Source organism: Chinchilla lanigera, unplaced genomic scaffold (assembly GCF_000276665.1).
Source record: "Chinchilla lanigera isolate Chin_1 unplaced genomic scaffold, ChiLan1.0 scaffold00031, whole genome shotgun sequence".
NCBI classification, from domain to species: domain Eukaryota; kingdom Metazoa; phylum Chordata; class Mammalia; order Rodentia; family Chinchillidae; genus Chinchilla; species Chinchilla lanigera.
The window spans coordinates 11,827,946-11,847,007 of NW_004955432.1; the positions used below are offsets into that span (position 1 = coordinate 11,827,946).

The 19,062-nt window shown below is 40.3% G+C and overlaps 1 protein-coding gene across 10 annotated transcripts in view; it reads left to right on the forward strand.

Annotated features, from left to right (window-relative positions):
- Nucleotides 1-19,062, forward strand: part of Ppp1r9a (protein phosphatase 1, regulatory subunit 9A) — a 284,300-nt gene that overhangs the window by 220,677 nt on the left and 44,561 nt on the right. For all 10 annotated transcript variants that reach the window (XM_005388052.2, XM_005388055.2, XM_005388054.2 and 7 more), the window contains 3 exons: nucleotides 3,408-3,563; nucleotides 14,275-14,328; nucleotides 16,974-17,203. In XM_005388052.2, coding sequence (XP_005388109.1) covers nucleotides 3,408-3,563; nucleotides 14,275-14,328; nucleotides 16,974-17,203 — 440 coding nt within the window. The remainder of the gene's footprint in view (nucleotides 1-3,407; nucleotides 3,564-14,274; nucleotides 14,329-16,973; nucleotides 17,204-19,062) is intronic.

Here is a 19,062-nt window from a genome sequence, read left to right on the forward strand (position 1 = left end):
AAAAAAAACCAAAAAGATGGTACATTAAACCAGTGCCATGTAGTTATTAAGGAATATACAACGCTGGGCACACAGTAAGTTGTGAAAGGATCGTTCTTTCCTCTTTTGCCCCTTTTTATGGAACTATTAGAAAATGAAAGATACTAATCAAGAAGATAGGTCATGAAAAGGAATATTTACTGTCAGTTTTTACACCAAAATTTATTCTTGCCACATTTAAAGTTCATCTGTGAGATGAGACAAAAAGATGTCAAGAGTCTACTCTTGACTCCGGCTACTTAAAGAATTGTCTCAATTTTTTTTTAGTATTGTCTATTTCCTCTACAAGTGGCCAATCCAATCCAGTGTAACTTTGAGGTGTACAGCCTTCTGCTAATGTACCATTCCATGTCATTTATTTTACTTGCAGGTATCCGTAAAAATAAAGTCTATTTTCAGTAAAGAGAAAAGAAACAGAAGAACCTGTTATGGTTAGTCCACTACGTGTAAGCTTTTTATTTCCAGATGTGTATGAGGCTCTGTAATAAATGCAGTCTTTATGAAGCCTCCTCATGGTGGGAGTGGCAAGTATTCAGCAGGAGAGAATGGCGTCCTACCCGTAGCTTCTAAATAAGTAATAACTAGACCCAAGACTGCGAAGGACAAATTTTGTCAGCAGGGTACATGCAAGGCTAATTGAAAAGAGAAAATTAGTAAATGGAAAGAGGAAATGAGTAAGAATTTTGAGAGAGTTGCAGGTGATTTGGTGTTGGGAAGGAGAAGAAATGGGAAGTAAAAAAGCAAGAAGGGTTCTTCCTAATTGACATTTGTGAAGACACGTTTGATAAATGTGTCTGGATAACAGAGCCAGAATTATTCTTAGAGGTAAGGATTGTCTATATTGTATATATTCTGATACTATTTTAAAATACGTGTGACAGGAAACGGTCTTCTTAACAGATGACTACAGTTCATACTACCAAGTAAATGCAATTGGCATTGTTACGGTTATTCTTGCAAAAGTATTTGTTGAGCTCCTTTTCTGTCAGACCTCTTCGTAGGTACGTATTTTATTAATTATCTGATATGTAGTGAAGAACTGTTTATTTTCAAACTGGCAAGAACAGATCAACTTGTTCACCTCAACCCATGTTTAAAATATGCCACATTATGATGGCTTAGTCAAACTTCAAATTTAGCTTAAGATTTCATTTAGTCGTTCGTGCTAGTCCTGAAATAGATTATGTAGAACTGAATTGTATGTAAGGGTTTACGTCTTCAAAATAAGGGTCTGGTTTCACTGCTTGTTGTGATTGTAGGATTAAAAACAAGTCACAGTTTTATGTCTCCACATGAACACTCTTAGCAAAGTATCCTGAGATTGTTTACTTACTATCTTTACTAGATTCCTTTAATTAACCTTATTGGTATTTACAAAGTACCGATTGGCCCCAAGAAAATTATAGACATAGACACTGATACATAAAATGAATTAATTTACATAGCACACAAAGACCACACCAAATCAGAAATTAGAGTCCCTTTGAGATTGTAGGATCTTACTTTTTAAAAGAAGCTCTCTAGGACCAACCAATCCTATTCTTTGGTTATTCTCCCCTACCAGTGCCAAACACATGTGGGATTGTATTGGGATAAATCTGACATTTTTAGACTAGTTTCTGAAGAACCCTAGACTTGCAGGTCCTGAGGATCTGTATAGGTTGAGCGGCTGGATTGGTCATCGCACTCTCTTTTCCTTTCAGTGAAAGCATTTCTGATTTAGGCATTTCTGATTTGGGCAGAGTCCAACCAGCCTGCAAGATCCTTGCTTTGTGTGGACTCTAATGAGCTTACCTTTGTATACAAACGCTGTCAAGGTCAAGGGCTTTGTGATGAGAACCCCTGCGTGGGGAAGTAGAGTCTGAGGGGCACCGAAGCAGCGTGTCTGTTGTGTTTTGTGGTCAGTGGCCCTCAGATTCCTTAGTAGAAACTCTATCTGCTTTCAGGCTGAGTGACTTAAGAGAAATGTGGAGACCTTGGAGAAACGTGAGAGTCTAACCACAAAGACTCATACACAAAGAGATTTAGACCTTTATAGTTTAGTTTTGAAGAAACAAATTATTTTATTTGAAAAAGGGGAGTCTGAAGGCAATTAAATAATGAACAGTCTTCCAGACACTGAGACTAATTACAGTGAATTTAATGACCAGATTTCTTCATGTGCAAACAGTTTAAAGGAACCATACAGCTTTAACAGGAAGAATACCAAAAAGGAAAAAGCAGCAGAAAAAGATGCTAATCGTATTTAATCAAGAGAAGGGATCCCTCGGCATGCTGTTGATGCAGGTTTCTTACAGGCATTGTGAATTCTTTCCTGTGTTTCATGTATTAAAGTACCACCCAATGGAACTGCTTACATGAACTTTGTCTTTTTAATTCTGTGAATCACTGGTTTATCCTGAAATCATATCGTAAGGTAAAAATTTCAAACAATTACTTTGAATTTTAGTCTCCTAGCCTGATGTTGCCAGGAGAGGAGCTACTGTCTAATAGTGATGTGAAGGACGTTAGTGTCAACCAGGAACATTTATTCCAGAGGTCACGAGCTCAGAAACCTAGAGGGGCCCCCAGGCATTACAGTGAGTGAAGCGAACAGTGGATCTGTGTGGGGGGCGTTAGGGAAAGTGATGTGTTAGAGAATTAATAGGGGCAGCCACTACCACCTTTGCCAGCTATCATGTCACAGTGTACCTGTATTGACAGATCCATGGCTTTCTCGTAAAAATTGCGAATTTCACATGAAATTCTTTTTTCACATTGACAAAGTACAGTACTCAGTTCTGCAGGCAGAACAGCGTATATGTGGAATCTGAGCATTAGAAACCTTCAGTTCATCCTTCACCTCACTAGTTAACCATCACACTAATTAACAAACAAAACTGAACTGATTGAACACTAAAGTTTAGGACAGTTAGTTTACTAACCCTTGGTAAGACTTAATTAAGGTCCATTCCAACCGTGTGAATCTTTGATCTGTTTCCTTTCTTTTTGCTTCCAATAATCGGTGGCTTATTCACACAGGAGCGTGAAATTTAAAGAAATTACTTATTTCTTTCAGCAACATAATATTATGTAGTAAAACCAACAGGTTCTGAAATTGAAAACACAACAGTTGCTGCTATACTAAAATGCTAATGCAACTACTAAATTTTTAGAAATGCACATATGTGGTATGGACTTGTTACTTTGGGTCTTTGAACTAACATTTGTTTATAACATTGGCTGCATGAGGCATGCTTAATTTGAAAGCTAACTTTCACTTTACTATTTGCTGGTATGTTTTATTTCTCTTTTATAAAATATTTTCAAATAACTCACCTCAACCTGGGGTAAGGACAGCTAGATTCCTGAAATCCCCTGCTTTTCAGACAGGAGAATATGCCACGGATGAAGAAGAGGATGAGGTGGGACCTGTTCTTCCTGGTGGTGACATAGCCATTGAAGTCTTTGAGCTGCCTGAGAATGATGACGTGTTCTCTCCGTCAGACCTGGACACAAGCAAGCTCAGCCACAAGTTTAAAGAGGTAAGCTGCTGGTAGGCATGGTTCACCTGCACGATTCCATTTTGTTACTGTGTGTATGTTTCTGTATGAGTAATGCAAATAACATGTTAAGAACAATCAATTTTCAAGTGAAATCTTTTAGTACCAGATTGTTTCGAGCCTCTAATTTCAAAGCATACTTTACATAGAACTCATTCCACTTTCACTAATTTAAATGCTTGTTACTTTTCATAGTTGCAGTTTACAGTGTATCTAGCCCATAATTTCAAGCTATAACTAAAGTGTGCAAGTTTGTCTTAAGTTCAGCTTACATTTGTTCAGTTTCGTGGAGGTGTTGGTATCTGAGGAGTTTTCTATAAGGCAGTGACTTTTCTAAAAAAGTTCTTTTTGTCTTTTACTAAAATAGAGTCCTAATAAGAATGAGATGACATACCCAAAGGGTTTAACTGAAGAGATTAATGAACAGACTACAAGCAGGGTCGATAGAACTAACAAGGGATGGTGAAATGTTCAGGGACTGGCAGCAGCAGGATGCTGTCACCATCCTTTGGCTTAATAGGTAAAGAGAAGAAAAGAGATTCTGTTTTTGAAGGCGGGCCATATAGTACCTACAGCTTTACAAGTTGCAGCCACTGCTAAAAATTACATCCCAGGGAGAGGATGATCTATATCCTATAACCCTAACACTCTGCTCCTGCTGAGGCACCCCAGCAAAACTCAGGCAAGGGAATGTGGGCGGTGCAATCTCGAATGCTGAAGCGATCAGCCTCCTGAGGCAAGGAGCCATCAGAGAAGGTCAGGACAGACCTGGCGCAGATGTGCGTGCCCACGTAGACTCTTCTCCAGATTAGCCTCTTAGAACCCCGACGTGTGACGCTCAAACAGTGATGAACAGGTCCCCAAGCAATCCATCCTTGTTTGCTGGGGAACACCTCCTGTGTTGAAAATAAAAGATGTCCTTATTTACAGCATCTTCATTTCTTATTAAGGCTTTCTGGATTAACTGATATTTTTAACCCAAAGAGCAATGCAGTTTTGAAAAGGTAAGTTCTTCTACAGAAAGAGGCTGAGTATGAGGACGAGGCGTTAGGCAGGAGTGTGTAGACTCTGTCAGAGGCAGTAACATGGTAGTATTGCCCTGGCAAAGCCCTGTAGTATAGCTCTTTAGGGTTTTCCCATGAATAGCACCCCCTAGTCTCTGGTAGTAGATAGTGGAGCCAGAATAAGGGACCGTGTTGTTATCTAGAAGCTGGAAATCTTCAAAAGCAGAAACCAGATATGGAAGGTTCTATTCTCCAGTTTCGGAATTGAGCCAAGAATTAAATGGCCTCTAAGTATTTTCAGCATCTACTATAGTAGGAACAGCTCTGATCCGTACCAGGCCAGAGGCTGGCAGACTGTGCAACACTGGCCAAACCTGGGTTACTGTACGTGTTTTTTTTTTTGTAAGTAAAGTTTTACTCAAACGCGGTCCCGCCCATCTCTTCGTCTGCTTGTGTCTGAGTTCATAATATAAAACAAAGTTGAATTGTTGGAACGCAGACGCTGTGGCTTGCCAGTCCTAAATTATTTGCAATCTGCCCCTCAGCAGAAGGGTTTTGATGACGTTGGTATAGACCCATTCTCTATAAAATGGCAGATTTATTTTTAGCCTGATTCACCAAACTGGGTAGTTTTCTTATAACTTCGTTTTTCTTTAACCGTTAGAGGTTTATCTCCACCTTAAAAACAGGCAGATACCTCGTTTCAAATTATTTTATTCTCTGTTGTTTAATTTTTAGCATGTTGACATTAATTTCCTCAGGATTGCTTTTAGGAGGAGCTGCAGGGCACTTCTCCTTAACATCTGTGTCTTAGCTTTATCATCATTTACAGTGTCTCTCTCAGGCAGTTAACAGCCGCGTCAGAATATGCACCAGGCAGATTTTACAGGGTTATGCACAGAGCTTGAGGTGGGTGTCAAGGGTTGTATTGTAAAGCGTCACGTTATGGAGGATCTCTTAATTACCTCAAGCAAGATGCAAGTTGTGCTACTTGAGCGAAGCATATAGGCTGATTTTGTATCAGTCACCCCTCCTTTTGGGCCTGTTCATAGCTCCCTACTCGCCTCTTTGCTCCTGTTTTTCTGTAAGCTCTATCCTCAGACTTTCTGCCGTCCTTGACTGTATAGTTAGGACTTTGCTATTTAGCGAAAGGCTGGCATCAGTCATGTATTGAGAACCCATTGTATGATGGAGGGTAGGTACGTAATTTTTTTTTCAAAGTGGTTGACAGGTTGGCCAACACTTTCATTAAAAGCTTATTTGCGCACTTTCTTGTCAGAGAGCTGCATTATTATCTACAGACTTTGTACCCCTATGCTCAGGACTGCTCTGGGGCCTTCCTGTTCTTCTCCATCATTGCATTTTTCTTCAGTGAAGAGTTACTAGAATATTCATTAGTATTGATGAAATAAATCAGACCCATCTAACTTTGCCCTTTAAAATTTCTCTTTCAGGTTATTCAAGAAATATTTGAATCACTATAACTCGCTTTATCAATTCTTTTACATTTTTACTGTAATTAGATTAAAGTAGTAAATTAATTTATGGAAAACTGACATTTTTATCACATTGAGTCTTTTGACCCAACCTGAGAGAATATAGTTATTTCATTGAAGTCTTTTTTCTGACCTGCTCTAAAATGTGACAGAACCCTCTGTTCATTATGTGAGTGTCCAGCGATAAGTAACACAAAATCTGAATACAGTGAGTTAACCAGAAGTTGCCACCAAGGCTGTATTAACTTCGATAGAAAGTAGTAAGTTTCCCTTATTTTCTTTTATTTTTTTCCTGCTCTCTTTCTTGCGTGCTTCCCCCAAGTGCTTGTTAGAATGCAGGAGGGTGAGGTTCATCTTGGTAACCTGGTGCATGCATTTGATACATCTTCACCTCATGCTATCCCCGGAACCCCGTCTCCCTTTCTGCTTCCCTCCTTTTTTAAACTAAAAGAAATTGCTCTCTATTACTCCTACATTCATTTTTCCACTTTTCTTTGTAGTTGTTTTTCATCAGTTGCATTTAGCGCAGAAGTTTTAGTAGCATCCTCATTCTGATAGCTGTATTTAAAGCTACATTTTTCTGAATGTCACTTTAGCTACACATCCGGTTTTTACATCTAGAATGCTGTTGTCCTCTATGTGTCATTTGTCCTGTGATTTCCTCTTTAACACAAGAAAGTATTGCGTGTTGTGTTTTTTACTTCCCAGACACACAGAACTTTATTTTGCTATACTTTGCTATCATTTTCTAACCTTATTGTATGCTGTTCAGAAAGTATGTTCCATGTAAATAACTGTTTAGAATTTCTGAGCTGTTCATAACTCATACACAGCTTTAATATTCCTTGTATGTTTAGAAAACATGAATAGTCTGTGTTTGAGTGTGGAATTTTTGTTTTTCATATACAAATAAAAGTAGTAATATAAAAACATGCATAGGTTCTATAGTGTAGCTTAGATTTTGTCTTCTTTACCAACTCTGAAAAGCATATGTTAAAATCGACTACTATTTTTTCTTTCTTCCTATAAATCTATCAGTTTCAGTTCTAGTTTAAATCTTTGTTGTTAGCCGCATATGTATTCAGGATTATTACAACTTTTTGATTTATTGTAACATTTCTTGTCCCTTATAGTAATACATTTCACCTCAAGTATATTTTGTTTGATAGTAGAAACTTAACCCTGGCTTTGTTTTCACTTTATATTTGCTTCACAGCATGTGTATTTTCAATTCTTTTATTTGAATCCTTTTCGTACCCTTTTGAAGTGTATTTTCTTTAAGCAACCTCTTTCTGAATCTTACTTTCATATTGCTCTGGGCGTGTTTGTCAGTTAGCTGGTGAGTTTACTTTATTCACATTTACCCTTAGTCACTTTTGGAGTAGAACTTTTTTTCTTGTTTTAAATTAATTTTATTAGTACGTGCTTGCCATACATAATGATCACATTCATCATAGGGAATTTGTAACTATATATAGTATGTCTTAATTCTTCTTTTTTTTCCCATTGTCCTCCCCTCCCTTCAACCCTCCTTCCCTCCCCATTCACAAGAGCTTTGTTTCCACTTTTTCCTTTCATTCTCTTTTGTAAAATCCCTTTTCTCTTCCCTCGCTTCTGCCTCCCCCTCCCTTGTTCCCCTTCCCATCTGAACGTGCTCTTCCTACCTCGCAGTGTCTGTCTGCTGTTTTGCCTCTTATTTACCTTTTGGGTTTCTCACACAAGAGAAACAGTGTGATGTTTAAACTTGTGTGTGATTTATTTCACTTAAAATTGTGGTCTTGAGGTGCATCTATTTACCTATAAATGACTCATCTATCCTCCTTTAAGGCAGAGTGCTACTCCACTGTATATTACCACATTTTCTTTATAAGGATTAGAGCTTATGCCTGCAACCTTATTGCATATTTTCCACTTCCCATGCTTTCTTCATTTCTCTTTGCAATATCTCCACCTGCTTGCCATTCAATGTATCAAATTTCATTTCTTGCTTAAAAGTTAACATTTAAATGTTATTACTTACTTTGACTTGGTTTTAGGTTGTTCTTCCTAGCAACATAGACTGCAGATCAGTATCCATGTTTGTATCATTTAACCTCTCCTCCTCTCACTTACTTTTTGTATTGCAGGAGTTTAAGCTAAATACGGGTATACCTTCAGCTAAATACGTTCGTAGGTCTTCCTTTTAGAAAATGCTGCTTTCAGGTTATCCTTCCTGCCAGGCCTGCTATTCTAAGTATAGTAGTACGCCAGTGCTGCTTTGGTGCTGATTCACTGGCATCTGTGGCCTGTTGCTTTGCTTCTGCCTGGCCCCAGAGAGTCTCACCACCTGGCGCTCGGTGGCAGGAGGTCACGGCTTGATGGTGCAGCGTAGGTTTCTGGGGTTTACCCCTGGAGGCAGGCTGACCAAGGCTGTGCAGAGAAGACCGAAGATGAATTAAATCACTGTGCCCCATTCCTGGTTACTGACATTCTCCTGCTTCCGGTACTGTTTTGCAACCACCTGGAAGTACCTGTGTTCTGTCCCTTCAATTTCTCACGAATGTTTTTGTTCATCAGTGACTGAGAACCTGAAGCCGGTGTGTGTTCTTTAGATGTCTTTTGGCATTTCCAAAGTTGAACTCAAGAGTCAGGAAATAGCTTTTATTAATCTGCAGTATTGGACTAAACTGAAAGTTTCTTCCTGCTGCGCCAAATCTGCACAGCAGTTGAAGTTCCCTGGGGGGGATGATGGAGGATGAAGAAATGGAGGCAAGAGTCAGAATGCAGAAGGCTGGGGTCAGGTGGAGCCTCTCCTCCTGGTGGGAGAAAAAGAACCGCCCAGTGACGGCAGCACATTTATTTTTACACTCGGGAGGCTGCTGTCAGTTGAAAACTCTCTGCTTCGCAACTTGTTTGCCTGGCTCGTCTCCGGCACCTCGAGTTCTCAGAGCTGGAACTGCTTGTTCACGTGGCTCGCCTCGGGTGCTCCGGGTTCTCGGGGCTGGCCTTGCTTTGGCCCCACACGCGTACTTGATCTCCAGCTTCAGCCGCTCCCCTCGCTACTGTACTAAATTCAGCTTATTCTGCTTTTATTTTTTTTAAATGAATTCCATCGTCTCCTTTTCCAGGCTTGTTTGATTTTTCATGTTGCAGTTTCCTGTAATTGGTTCTCAGTTTATTGTTATACCTCATTGTGTACACAGGCGAGCAGGCAGGATGATGAATCTGTCTCTTCTTCTGCCTTTTGCCACAACTTTTTTCAGTGTGCATTCTTCTTTTCATCACTTTGTAAATGCCCTACTACTCTCATTTTCACTGTTTCTTTTACTCTTCTACAGTGATTGGGGGCAGTAGTTTTTAATTTGTTACATTTGATGAATTTGGAGTCCTACTACGTACTGTTCAGGTAATGCTGTTTGCAAGTTCCGATCTTTTTGAAAAGGGAACTTTTATTGTAGATCGATACTGGTCTTGTGATAAAAGTGATGTGTAATTTAGACCTTCTGTATCTTTATATTCATTTTTCCTTGCTTGACCTAGGAAGCTGAGGGTGTGTAGTTCAGTTATACTTCAGTATTACTTTTGGTGGCTTGTAGATTTGGCTTTTTACTTACATGATGTTGAAAGTACCTCAAATATGACTGAAAGAGGTTTTTCCCCTTAGGTCCTGTATACTTTGATGTTACTATTGTGACTGCTGCTTTTATGTATAGTTGCTGGAAAAGCGCAGAAAGTGTATAAGCATGTCGCTACGTTCACTACAAACCTGATGGCAGCACTTAGTTGTACTTTGGGGTCTACAGCTGAAAGCACACAATGTGCCCTGCCGTACAGTGGATCAGCACCTTCCTGCATCCTTTCCCTCTTGTGGAAGCTGCTTTCTGAACAAATATGGAGTAGCGCAGTATTTATGTTCAAATACAGGAGCTGGAGAACCTGTTTCGAAGTGTTCTCCCTGGGCAGGTCAAGGAGACTGTCCGCCTTTCTCGCTGGGTGCACTGGACTTCAGGCAGGCAGTGAGGGTGCCACCCCGTGTTCTTCTGCCATTCAAGTGAAGTTTGCATGGGTTTTTCTTTCTGTCTGCTCACTTCCTGGTTCCTTACTTTGTTAGGTGAGGTCTGAGTAGATTTTTTTCTTCTTAATTCGATTTCATGATCTTTTGTGTTCTAGGAGCAATTGTCTTTCTTTCTTTTCTGTCTCTCTTTCTGTCTCTCTCTCTCTCTCTCTCTCTCTCTCTCTCTCTCTCTCTCTCTCTCTCTCTCTTTTTCTTTCTTTCTCTCTCATTTTAGTGACTTTTTGAGCTGTACACTTTTCTGACTGTGATTCACTGGCAGTTTAGCAGGACGTAGAAAGACTATGTTAGAAGGAGCTGACCAGGAGCCGTCCTTAGCGACTGCCCAGTGTTTCCTTCTCACCGCTCTCGGCAGGGCTGTAGACAGCAAGAACAGTTCCACAGTCCTCCTGCAGGGAAAATGAAATCTAAAAATTGTGTGGTTTTATTTAAGTCTGTGAAACAGAAAGCTAGAACAGCTAGAAATGCATTGGGAAATAAAGTCATCTTTAGGGAATTTTCTCTTAACAAGCAAAGAAACTATAGATTGTTATCTTCTTAGTAGGAAACATAGATTTATTTGAAAAGAAGCTGTAATTGGGGACCAACGACTACATCCAGCATCTTTATCATAAACGACCACATTCTGAGAACCAACCTCGGGGGGCCATATTGGAGAACGTTGTCCTGTGCAGTGTATCTCACAATGGTGCTCTCTGAGTCAGGGTAGCTTATTTTATATATACTGTCCCTGAAAAGAGCACTTTTATTAATGTAAAGATAGTCACTGTGTATAATGCTTTGAGCAGAAGTGACGAAGAAATATTCCCTGGCTTCATTTCAACACCACCAGTGTGTTGGTAAAAACAGCTTCAGTTTCTTCTTTTGTGGGTGTAAGATGACAGATACAAAAATAACTGCAAAAGTTCTGGTTTCATTGCTGAAATTTTCTGAACAGAGTTGTATGCAAATACTAGTTATTGTAAAGTAAGAGCGGAAAATGTTTCTCTTGTCTAATCATAAGATTTCTGGTAGTAGGACTTTCTTAAATCTTTCTGACAAAGATAGTATTTTTCATTTAAAAATGTTTTCTGTGCTCGCACAGGGTAAGTACAGAGAGTGCAAAAGTTCATTCTGATTATTTATGTTTCTGTATAAAGATGTTTCTATTTCTGGTGGTTATACTTGGGTTATACTGATTCAGTCATATGCACACATGCTCCGTGTTTATCCTTTTGAAAGAAATAAACAAAATCTGCAGAGCACTTACACCTACAGAATGCTAAATGAGTGCTGCTGTGCTTTTAGGAATTACATGTTTATTTGGGCTGCAGTCTTAGGGCAGACATGGTATCTGGCATTCATGTTAAAGATGACACAAGAAACTAAAGAGAATGGGCCCATAAATTAAAAGACACTTGCCTGCAGTCTTTGTTTTTACATGTGTTCTGTCACCCCAAGTCTTCTCCTGCTGTAGATCCATCAGGCATCTCTGGCTGCATTTCTCTTCTCCTCTCCCCAGTCAGCCAGCCTCACCTCACAGACCTTGAGTCTGTACTTTGAGAAGCGTAGAGATCCCTGCCATAATCTCATACACACGCTTCAGAGTTAGGTAACTCAGCCTTCTACCAACTATTCTGTGGTCAAGTCCTTTCTTCTCTTTGAAAAGCAGCTTTCTCTTCTTCATGAAATGGGGGTATCCCAGGCCCATCTCACCTACTTTGCTTGGAAGGTAAAGTCCGAAGCTGGACCTGAGATAGGACAAAGAGACCAAAGCCGGAAGTCCTCTGACAGCGTTACAGGAGAAGATGACTACGCAGGCCCCCCGGAAACAGGCTCCCTCTGCCCCTCAGGTCCACCTGAGGAGGTCCTCTGGGAGTTGTACTTCTTAATAATAATCTTCCTACCCTGTGTTCATGTGCTTAGTGACTGGCTCAATACTGGGGAAGATGAGCCGAGCTTTAATAGTAACACCAGGGGCTCCCTGGGCACCATTTGACACTTGATAGCAGGATACTGAGAGACTTCCTGAAGGAATCCATGGTTCCCGGTCAGCATAATACTTCATCTGAGGGTGGTAGCAGTGAAATAATGCTGCAGGGCTTATAACCCAAAGCATCCTCTTCATGTGCACACAGGGTTAAAATAATCACATAGAGTTATCTATCTTACGGATACTTGCACCAGAACTTGTATTCATCTTCTGCATAATGTAGGAGTTTACCGAGTTCTCTCCTTGTATCTCAGGAGTCCAGCTGTACATGGCAACACTCCCAGCTCCGATGAGTAGTTCGCACCTCACTGCTAACGAGTTCAGCTCCCTTCTGCTACCCATTTTGGTGAGATGGGAGGGAGGGATAGCTGGAGAACAGCATGGGCTTCTCACCTTTCTGTAGGTTTATTTTACATGTGAGTGCACTGTCCTAGTGCACCCATGTGTAAGAATAGCAATGCTGGCTTCAGTCTGAGAACTTCCAGACTGCGATCATGACGACTACTTTCGGGCTCCCTGTTGCATAACTCTTACGCCTGCAGTGTATGGAACGCCTGGACTTCTTCCCGTACGGCCCTCTATTTTTCATATAGGAAACAACCCCCGAGAAGCAGCCTGCACAGGTCCCAGGGATCGGAGCAGAGAAAGTGCAAAGTTCCGGCACAGTCTAGGCTGTGTGCTTGGTTACACGACTGGGAGTTCGTCTCCACGAAAATGAAATCTGGCGCTTGCCCATGGCCAGTGGTTCCTGTGAAACATGCCCTTTCACTTTCTGCTGCTCTTCAAATAGAAGCAGAGGTGTTCATTTTATTTCAGGTGTGATATTTTTTGTAGCACTTAGCACTTTTAGCTGAGAAGGAGAGTTTGAGTTCTTTCAATCACTCTTTGTGGTCCTGGCTGTGTTCACTGAGGATTTATTCAGTGGTATCCCCTGTGCGAAGCGCTTCGGCGGATGGTCTTAGTTGGATTATGTCAGTAGCTCCTGGTAAGCCCAGGACGCGTTCCGGCGGTCTGATGTAACTCCTGGCACTGTCCTCGATCCTTCCTTCTCTCCTTATCGTCCTTCCTGCGCACCCTCACCAACCCAGTAAGAAACGAGAAAATGCAGGGTGCAGAGCCCTGAGAGCTGAGTGCAGGAGGCACGGTGGCGTCGCACTGGCCATGCTGCTACTGGGGACGCTCCATCGCAGGCTCTGCTCACAAGAGACCTTCCTAGATCTGCGTGAACGTAGTGATGGTCTAAGTATACTGCCCTTGCATGGTTCCAGACACCAGGTGCTCGGAAAACACGCTCTTTTTGTAGTTTAGTGGCACGCTAATTTGGTAGAACCTAAATCTCAGTGTGCTGAGTTTTCCCTGATTGGAATATTCGTGCGTTTGGCCGCAGCCTCCTCTTCCTGCCCCTCTGAAACAGGAAGATACTGAATTCCAAAAACGTCCTGGATTTCTGAGAGGCAATTCCGTACTCATGAGTTGTTTTCCTTGAATTTGGAGGGTTTATTTATCCCTTAAGAAAATGAGCATTCGCTGATTCTTCTTCCCTTAGGAAGGAAACGAAGTGGGGGGAGGGGAGTAGCAAGCGCGAATAGCGGCTCACACGGTAGTTACAGCAGGAGCTCTTGCAGGCCCGAGTCTTCCCTACGGGCGGATCTTTTAGAGGACAGAAATCTGGATCTGTACCTCTGCTGCAATTAGAAATAAAAAGCCATTTCACTGTGGAGCTGCGGCCCTCGTCCCTGAGCAGCAGTTTGTGAGCCACTCACAGATCCGTAGCGCCACCTCTCTTCCAAGCGCGGAATTGAATATGCTAGAGCCGCCGCCGGATGGACTTTCAGGCTCTGGCTTCTGGCTTCTGGCTTCAGGCTTCAGATTGGCCAGACTCGAAGGAATTGCTGCAAGGAGGAGGAGAAATATCTTCTCTTGTTTCTGGTCCCCGAGCAATTAAACTGGTAACCTCATATGACCTTAGGAAGGCTGAGCCCTAACCTCTGCGTTTAATCAGTTTGCACCCGGTGAAGCATTTTACACACTAGAAATTTTAATTTACAGTGTGTCACATTACAGAACTTTTCTAGGCTTTTTGCTAGATTCTAAAGTATCCTCCTAGCTGCTGAGACTTTAAAAAGTAGAGGCACACGCTCAGTTCAGATTTTTTCTTTTCAATTTGCAGTTGCAAATCAAACATGCAGTTACAGAAGCAGAGATTCAAAAACTGAAGACCAAGGTAAGCGCGGTGTTTGAATTGTGTTCCTTCATTTTGTGTACTACGGATAAATTGAACCGCAGAGCTGAAGGATTTTGTCACGAGCATTTAAAAGAACACAAATGCGAGAGACTGACTTTCCTGGGTGCACTGACCTGCCGGTGGGAGCAAGCCTGGAGCAGTCCTCCTCGGGGAAAATCGCAGTGCTTGAGACCTCAGCTGTGTACACATATTTGCACATATGGGACTAAGGTCCGCTGCGATTTCCTCAGAAGGCAATATTTTTCATGGCTCAAGCATCTGAAGAATGTTTTAATCATGAGCTCCTTCAAGTTGGCCCGGTGTAGTATATCTTCGTTTACTTCATTATAGCTAGATATAATCAGTTTACCTTATTCACCAGAAACAATGTACTTTACATACAGCACATTAATTTTTAGAAAAACAGTTGCTCATTTCTATGAATTAACTGTTATAAACTTAATATAATACTTGCAGAATTGATTTTAGGGGCCTGGAAAGTTTTAGATTAGATGACATTATTTAAATTTGTGGGGAAACAAAAAAACTTGATGAAAGGGAATATGTATTTTAGTCTCTGCGTATCAAATAATACAAGATTCAAAAGGTCATTTTTAATTGGTAAATTATAAGGAACTTGTATGAGACACAATTCTAATAATTGTGCTTAGTTTTGTCTAAACAGATGCTGCATATATATCACATATTCATGTATATTATGCATTCATATATTACAGATATATTTTTATGTGCTGAATACTACTGATTTTGAGCGTTGATCTTTTAACATTGATAGTTGAGAGCGCTGCTGCATCTGAATGGAGATGAATTAGCAAGGCTGTTTTGGTTACATACTGTTCTCAGCTAGTATGCTCTAGAGCTCGTTAGTTAAAACATGTACATCATTTCTGCCATCAGCCTAGCACTGTAAATAGTGATTTTTAAACTAGTAGTGGTTAGTAAGTAAACAACTTCATACAAATACGACTTAATAAAAAGTGAAGTAAAAACATCTAGTCCTGTTTTAAATTGTAATTGCTCTTGACATAGATAGGGAAATTAGATTTTTTTAAAGTATCAGTTATAGTTAGGAGAAATGAGTCCTCTGTGATTGTAAATGCTACAATAGAACCTATGTGTTAAACTTTATAAACATTTAGTTTAAAAAATACTATAACTTAGTATTTTATATTTTTGTTCCTTTGGCATGATATCCACAGATTACCTTACTTTAATAGGATTATTATTCAAAATGATAATAGACTTCATAATTTCAAAGTGTTTTTTGGGTAGTTCTTATTTATAATCTGTTTTACAAATGTACTTAGTTCAAAATTTACATGAACGTATGCTACATATATACCATATATTCATGTATATTATGCATTCATATATTACAAATATATTTTTATGTGCTGAATACTTCTGATTTTGAGTGTTGATCTTTTAACATTGATAGTTTAGAGCGCTGCTGCATCTCTTCGAACTTTAAGAACGCATGGGCAGTAGATAAGGCGCTAGTTTGAAGGCCTGGCAATTTTTCTGAATAAATGACATTTGAACTTTACCTAAGTGATCACTGTTAAATTTCTGTTAAAATGAGGGTGTTAGACTAGTACGCTACCTATTTAAAAGATTACCTAAAAGCAGAAATCACAGGTTACTTAATCAAGTAACCATTTACATTTTTACTTAGTCTATTTTCTGTACTTTTGTGGGAAATGAGGGTTTTTTTTTTTTGGTTTTTCTCCGGTACCGGGAACCGAACTCACGACCTTGCGCTTGGGAAATGAGGTTTATAAAGGTAGAAGTTTATAATGCTGCTGTAATACAAGCTGTAGACTATGTTTGTGTCTATGGAAACAGAGAGCCTAAGAAAACCATCAAAATGGTTAAAAGCAAGTAAGAGCTGGTAGTTGCTTGGTGATTGTTAGCCCGCTGGCAGGTTGTCTCACAGTTCTGTTGTATGGCTATATCGACTCTGGAGAAATGTAATCATTGCTGAGGGCTTATGGGCCCATAATGGCAGAGGCAGGATTCAGATGGAAGCAGAATGACTCCAGAGTTGAGCTCTTAACCACCAGGCCTTACTCTGATTCTAGCCCCTTCTACCCTCCTCCCCCAACTCCCTTTTCAGTTAACTTTTTATGTATCATTTTACATTTGTAAGACCGTGCTCAAAGGGCAGGGATTTAGCTCGGCAGCATAGCTCCTTGCTTGGCAAACTCAAGATCCCGAGTTCGACTCCCGGTACCAACAAAATAAATAAATAAAATAAAATAAAATAAAATAGCTATCAAAATTACTGATATTCATTGGGTTTAGTAAGACTATCAAACCTCTTTTCCTGTTTGCAGAATTTCATACTTCATGGTATGAAGCAAAGGTCATGGGAGCTGGAATCAAATTTATGTGTTATCATTTATCAGATATATAATCTTGGGCAAATCAGTTCAATTTTCAGGGCTTGCATCTTATCATCTGTGGAATTATGCAAATAATACTTGCTTCTCTTATTGCGAGGTGTTGCGATGCTTGGGTGTGTAGAACAATGGGATTTAATCTGAAACATGCTGTTAGAATATGAGAAATTTTTGCGACTGAGGTGTCCAAATTATTCTTGCCTTGATGCTTGATTTCTCTAGCTCCAGGCAGCAGAAAATGAGAAAGTGAGGTGGGAACTAGAAAAAACCCAACTCCAGCAGAACATAGAGGAGAACAAAGAAAGAATGTTAAAATTGGAGAGCTACTGGATCGAGGCTCAAACTTTATGCCACACGGTCAATGAACATCTCAAAGAGACACAAAGCCAGTATCAGGCCTTGGAAAAGAAGTACAACAAGGCCAAGAAATTGATCAAGGATTTTCAACAAAAGTAAGCAGCTTCTGAAGAAGTTTCTTGTGTTTAAGATAGCTTGGTCCAATAATTTTGTAGTAAGTATCACAGGGGTGCATGCATGCCCATGTTCATATCAGCGCAGTTTGTAATAGTGAGATCTTAGGAACGGCATGACACCCACCAGCAGATGAGTGGATAAAGAAAATGTGGTATGTATACACGGTGGAGAATCACTGTGCTGGAGACAAGGATAAACCTGTGACATTCATAGATAAATGGATGCAGCTTCAGAAAATAATGTCTGCCATACACCTTAAAAATCGCATGGTTTCTCTTACATGACATTCAGTATGTGTGGAAGGAGAGGTGGTAAGAACAAAGTAGAAGGTACATAGGAAGTAGGGAGATCTTTTTCAAATGGATGAGGCGACAGGAGCTGGAGTGAGGGGACGGAAGAAGGGGAGAGAAAGGGAGTAGGAGAGCATCATGGAAATGGAGCTTTTGCAAATAGGGAACCAAGAGTTGGGAGGGAGGGAAGGGGGTTTAAAAAAATAAGATGCATTATGTACATGTTCCAACTTCCCCGGATAAATAACAAAAGCTTCGTAATAGCTAGTGGAAAGAGGATGATCTCAAGGTTTTTCCTTTCAGAAGCATGGTTATACCCTAAATAGTTACCGGGTTTTAGAATTCACTTTTGCCTTTCTTTTCTTTTTTGCTTTTTCCCAAGCACTGGAGATTGAGCCCACTGAGCTACAGCCTTAGTCCTTTCTTACGTTTCGTTTTGATTCTGGATCTTGCTAAGTTGCCTGGGCTGTGTTCAGATTTCTCATCCTCCTGCCTTAGCCTCCCAGAGTGCTGGGATTGTAGGTGTGCGCTGATGATTTGGGTAGTTAATTGTTGGTAGTACTTGTCAAAACATTTGACTTTCTTAATTCTTTTGGAAACATGTCTGTGATTAGAAGCAAAAAGCCCAGCTGAGCCAAGAGAATGACTAAGTGTTAGATACGGCCAGTGAGCAGTATCTGGTGCCAGGGCTGCTTCTGTCTGCTATCTTGGAACCAGTAACTGCAGACTTCCTCAGCTACAGCCTCGGTACTGAGGAGCAAGCGCTTCCTCCCTCCCTGTCCCTCTGCCTCTCCCAGCTGCTGAGAGACCCACAGAAGCCCAGGTCAACCCTGCACTGCACTTTAGAACTTCAACCACTGTCTCTGTGCTGTAGCTGCTGTACTTGGCTTCCATCTCTTGGATCGTAGCGTAATGTTGGGGGAATAATGGGGGAGAGTTTTGCTAGATTTTTTTCATCAGTTATTTCTGGCTAGCTAGAACAAAACTGGAGTCCTGCTACCTTTCATAGTGTTCCATGCTAAGCCTTAAAAGCTAAGTGTATGTGAGATACACTTATCTCCATTTCCTATCGTGGAAATAATATTTTTAAATATTTAATATTTTAATATAAAATTGTTAAGGGAATAATTGCTGTTTATTACTATGAATTCAGTACAACACTACTACACTATTTTAACATTTTGCAAAAAGAATCATGCCCCTCTTCCATGTAATAAGTTTATAATAAATTTTGCCAGATTTGCATGTAATTATCCTTTTCAACACTTACCATCGAGTTCCATCAGTTTATGTACATTCATGACACTGGAAATACGGAACTGTTTCTACCTGACGTGTAATTATCTCGTCTGAATTACCCAAGACAGGTGATTAGTTCAGTATCGCCTATCTAAATGGGTACGGGAGCTCCGGAGTCAAGTGAAAACCATAATAAGCAGAACAGAAACATTTCTATTTATTTTGCGATCCATTAAGATGTTTTATTTGCTTTCAATTCTGTAAACTGGTTGAGGTTCACTTCAGTACCTGTCTAGTAGTTTATCCCA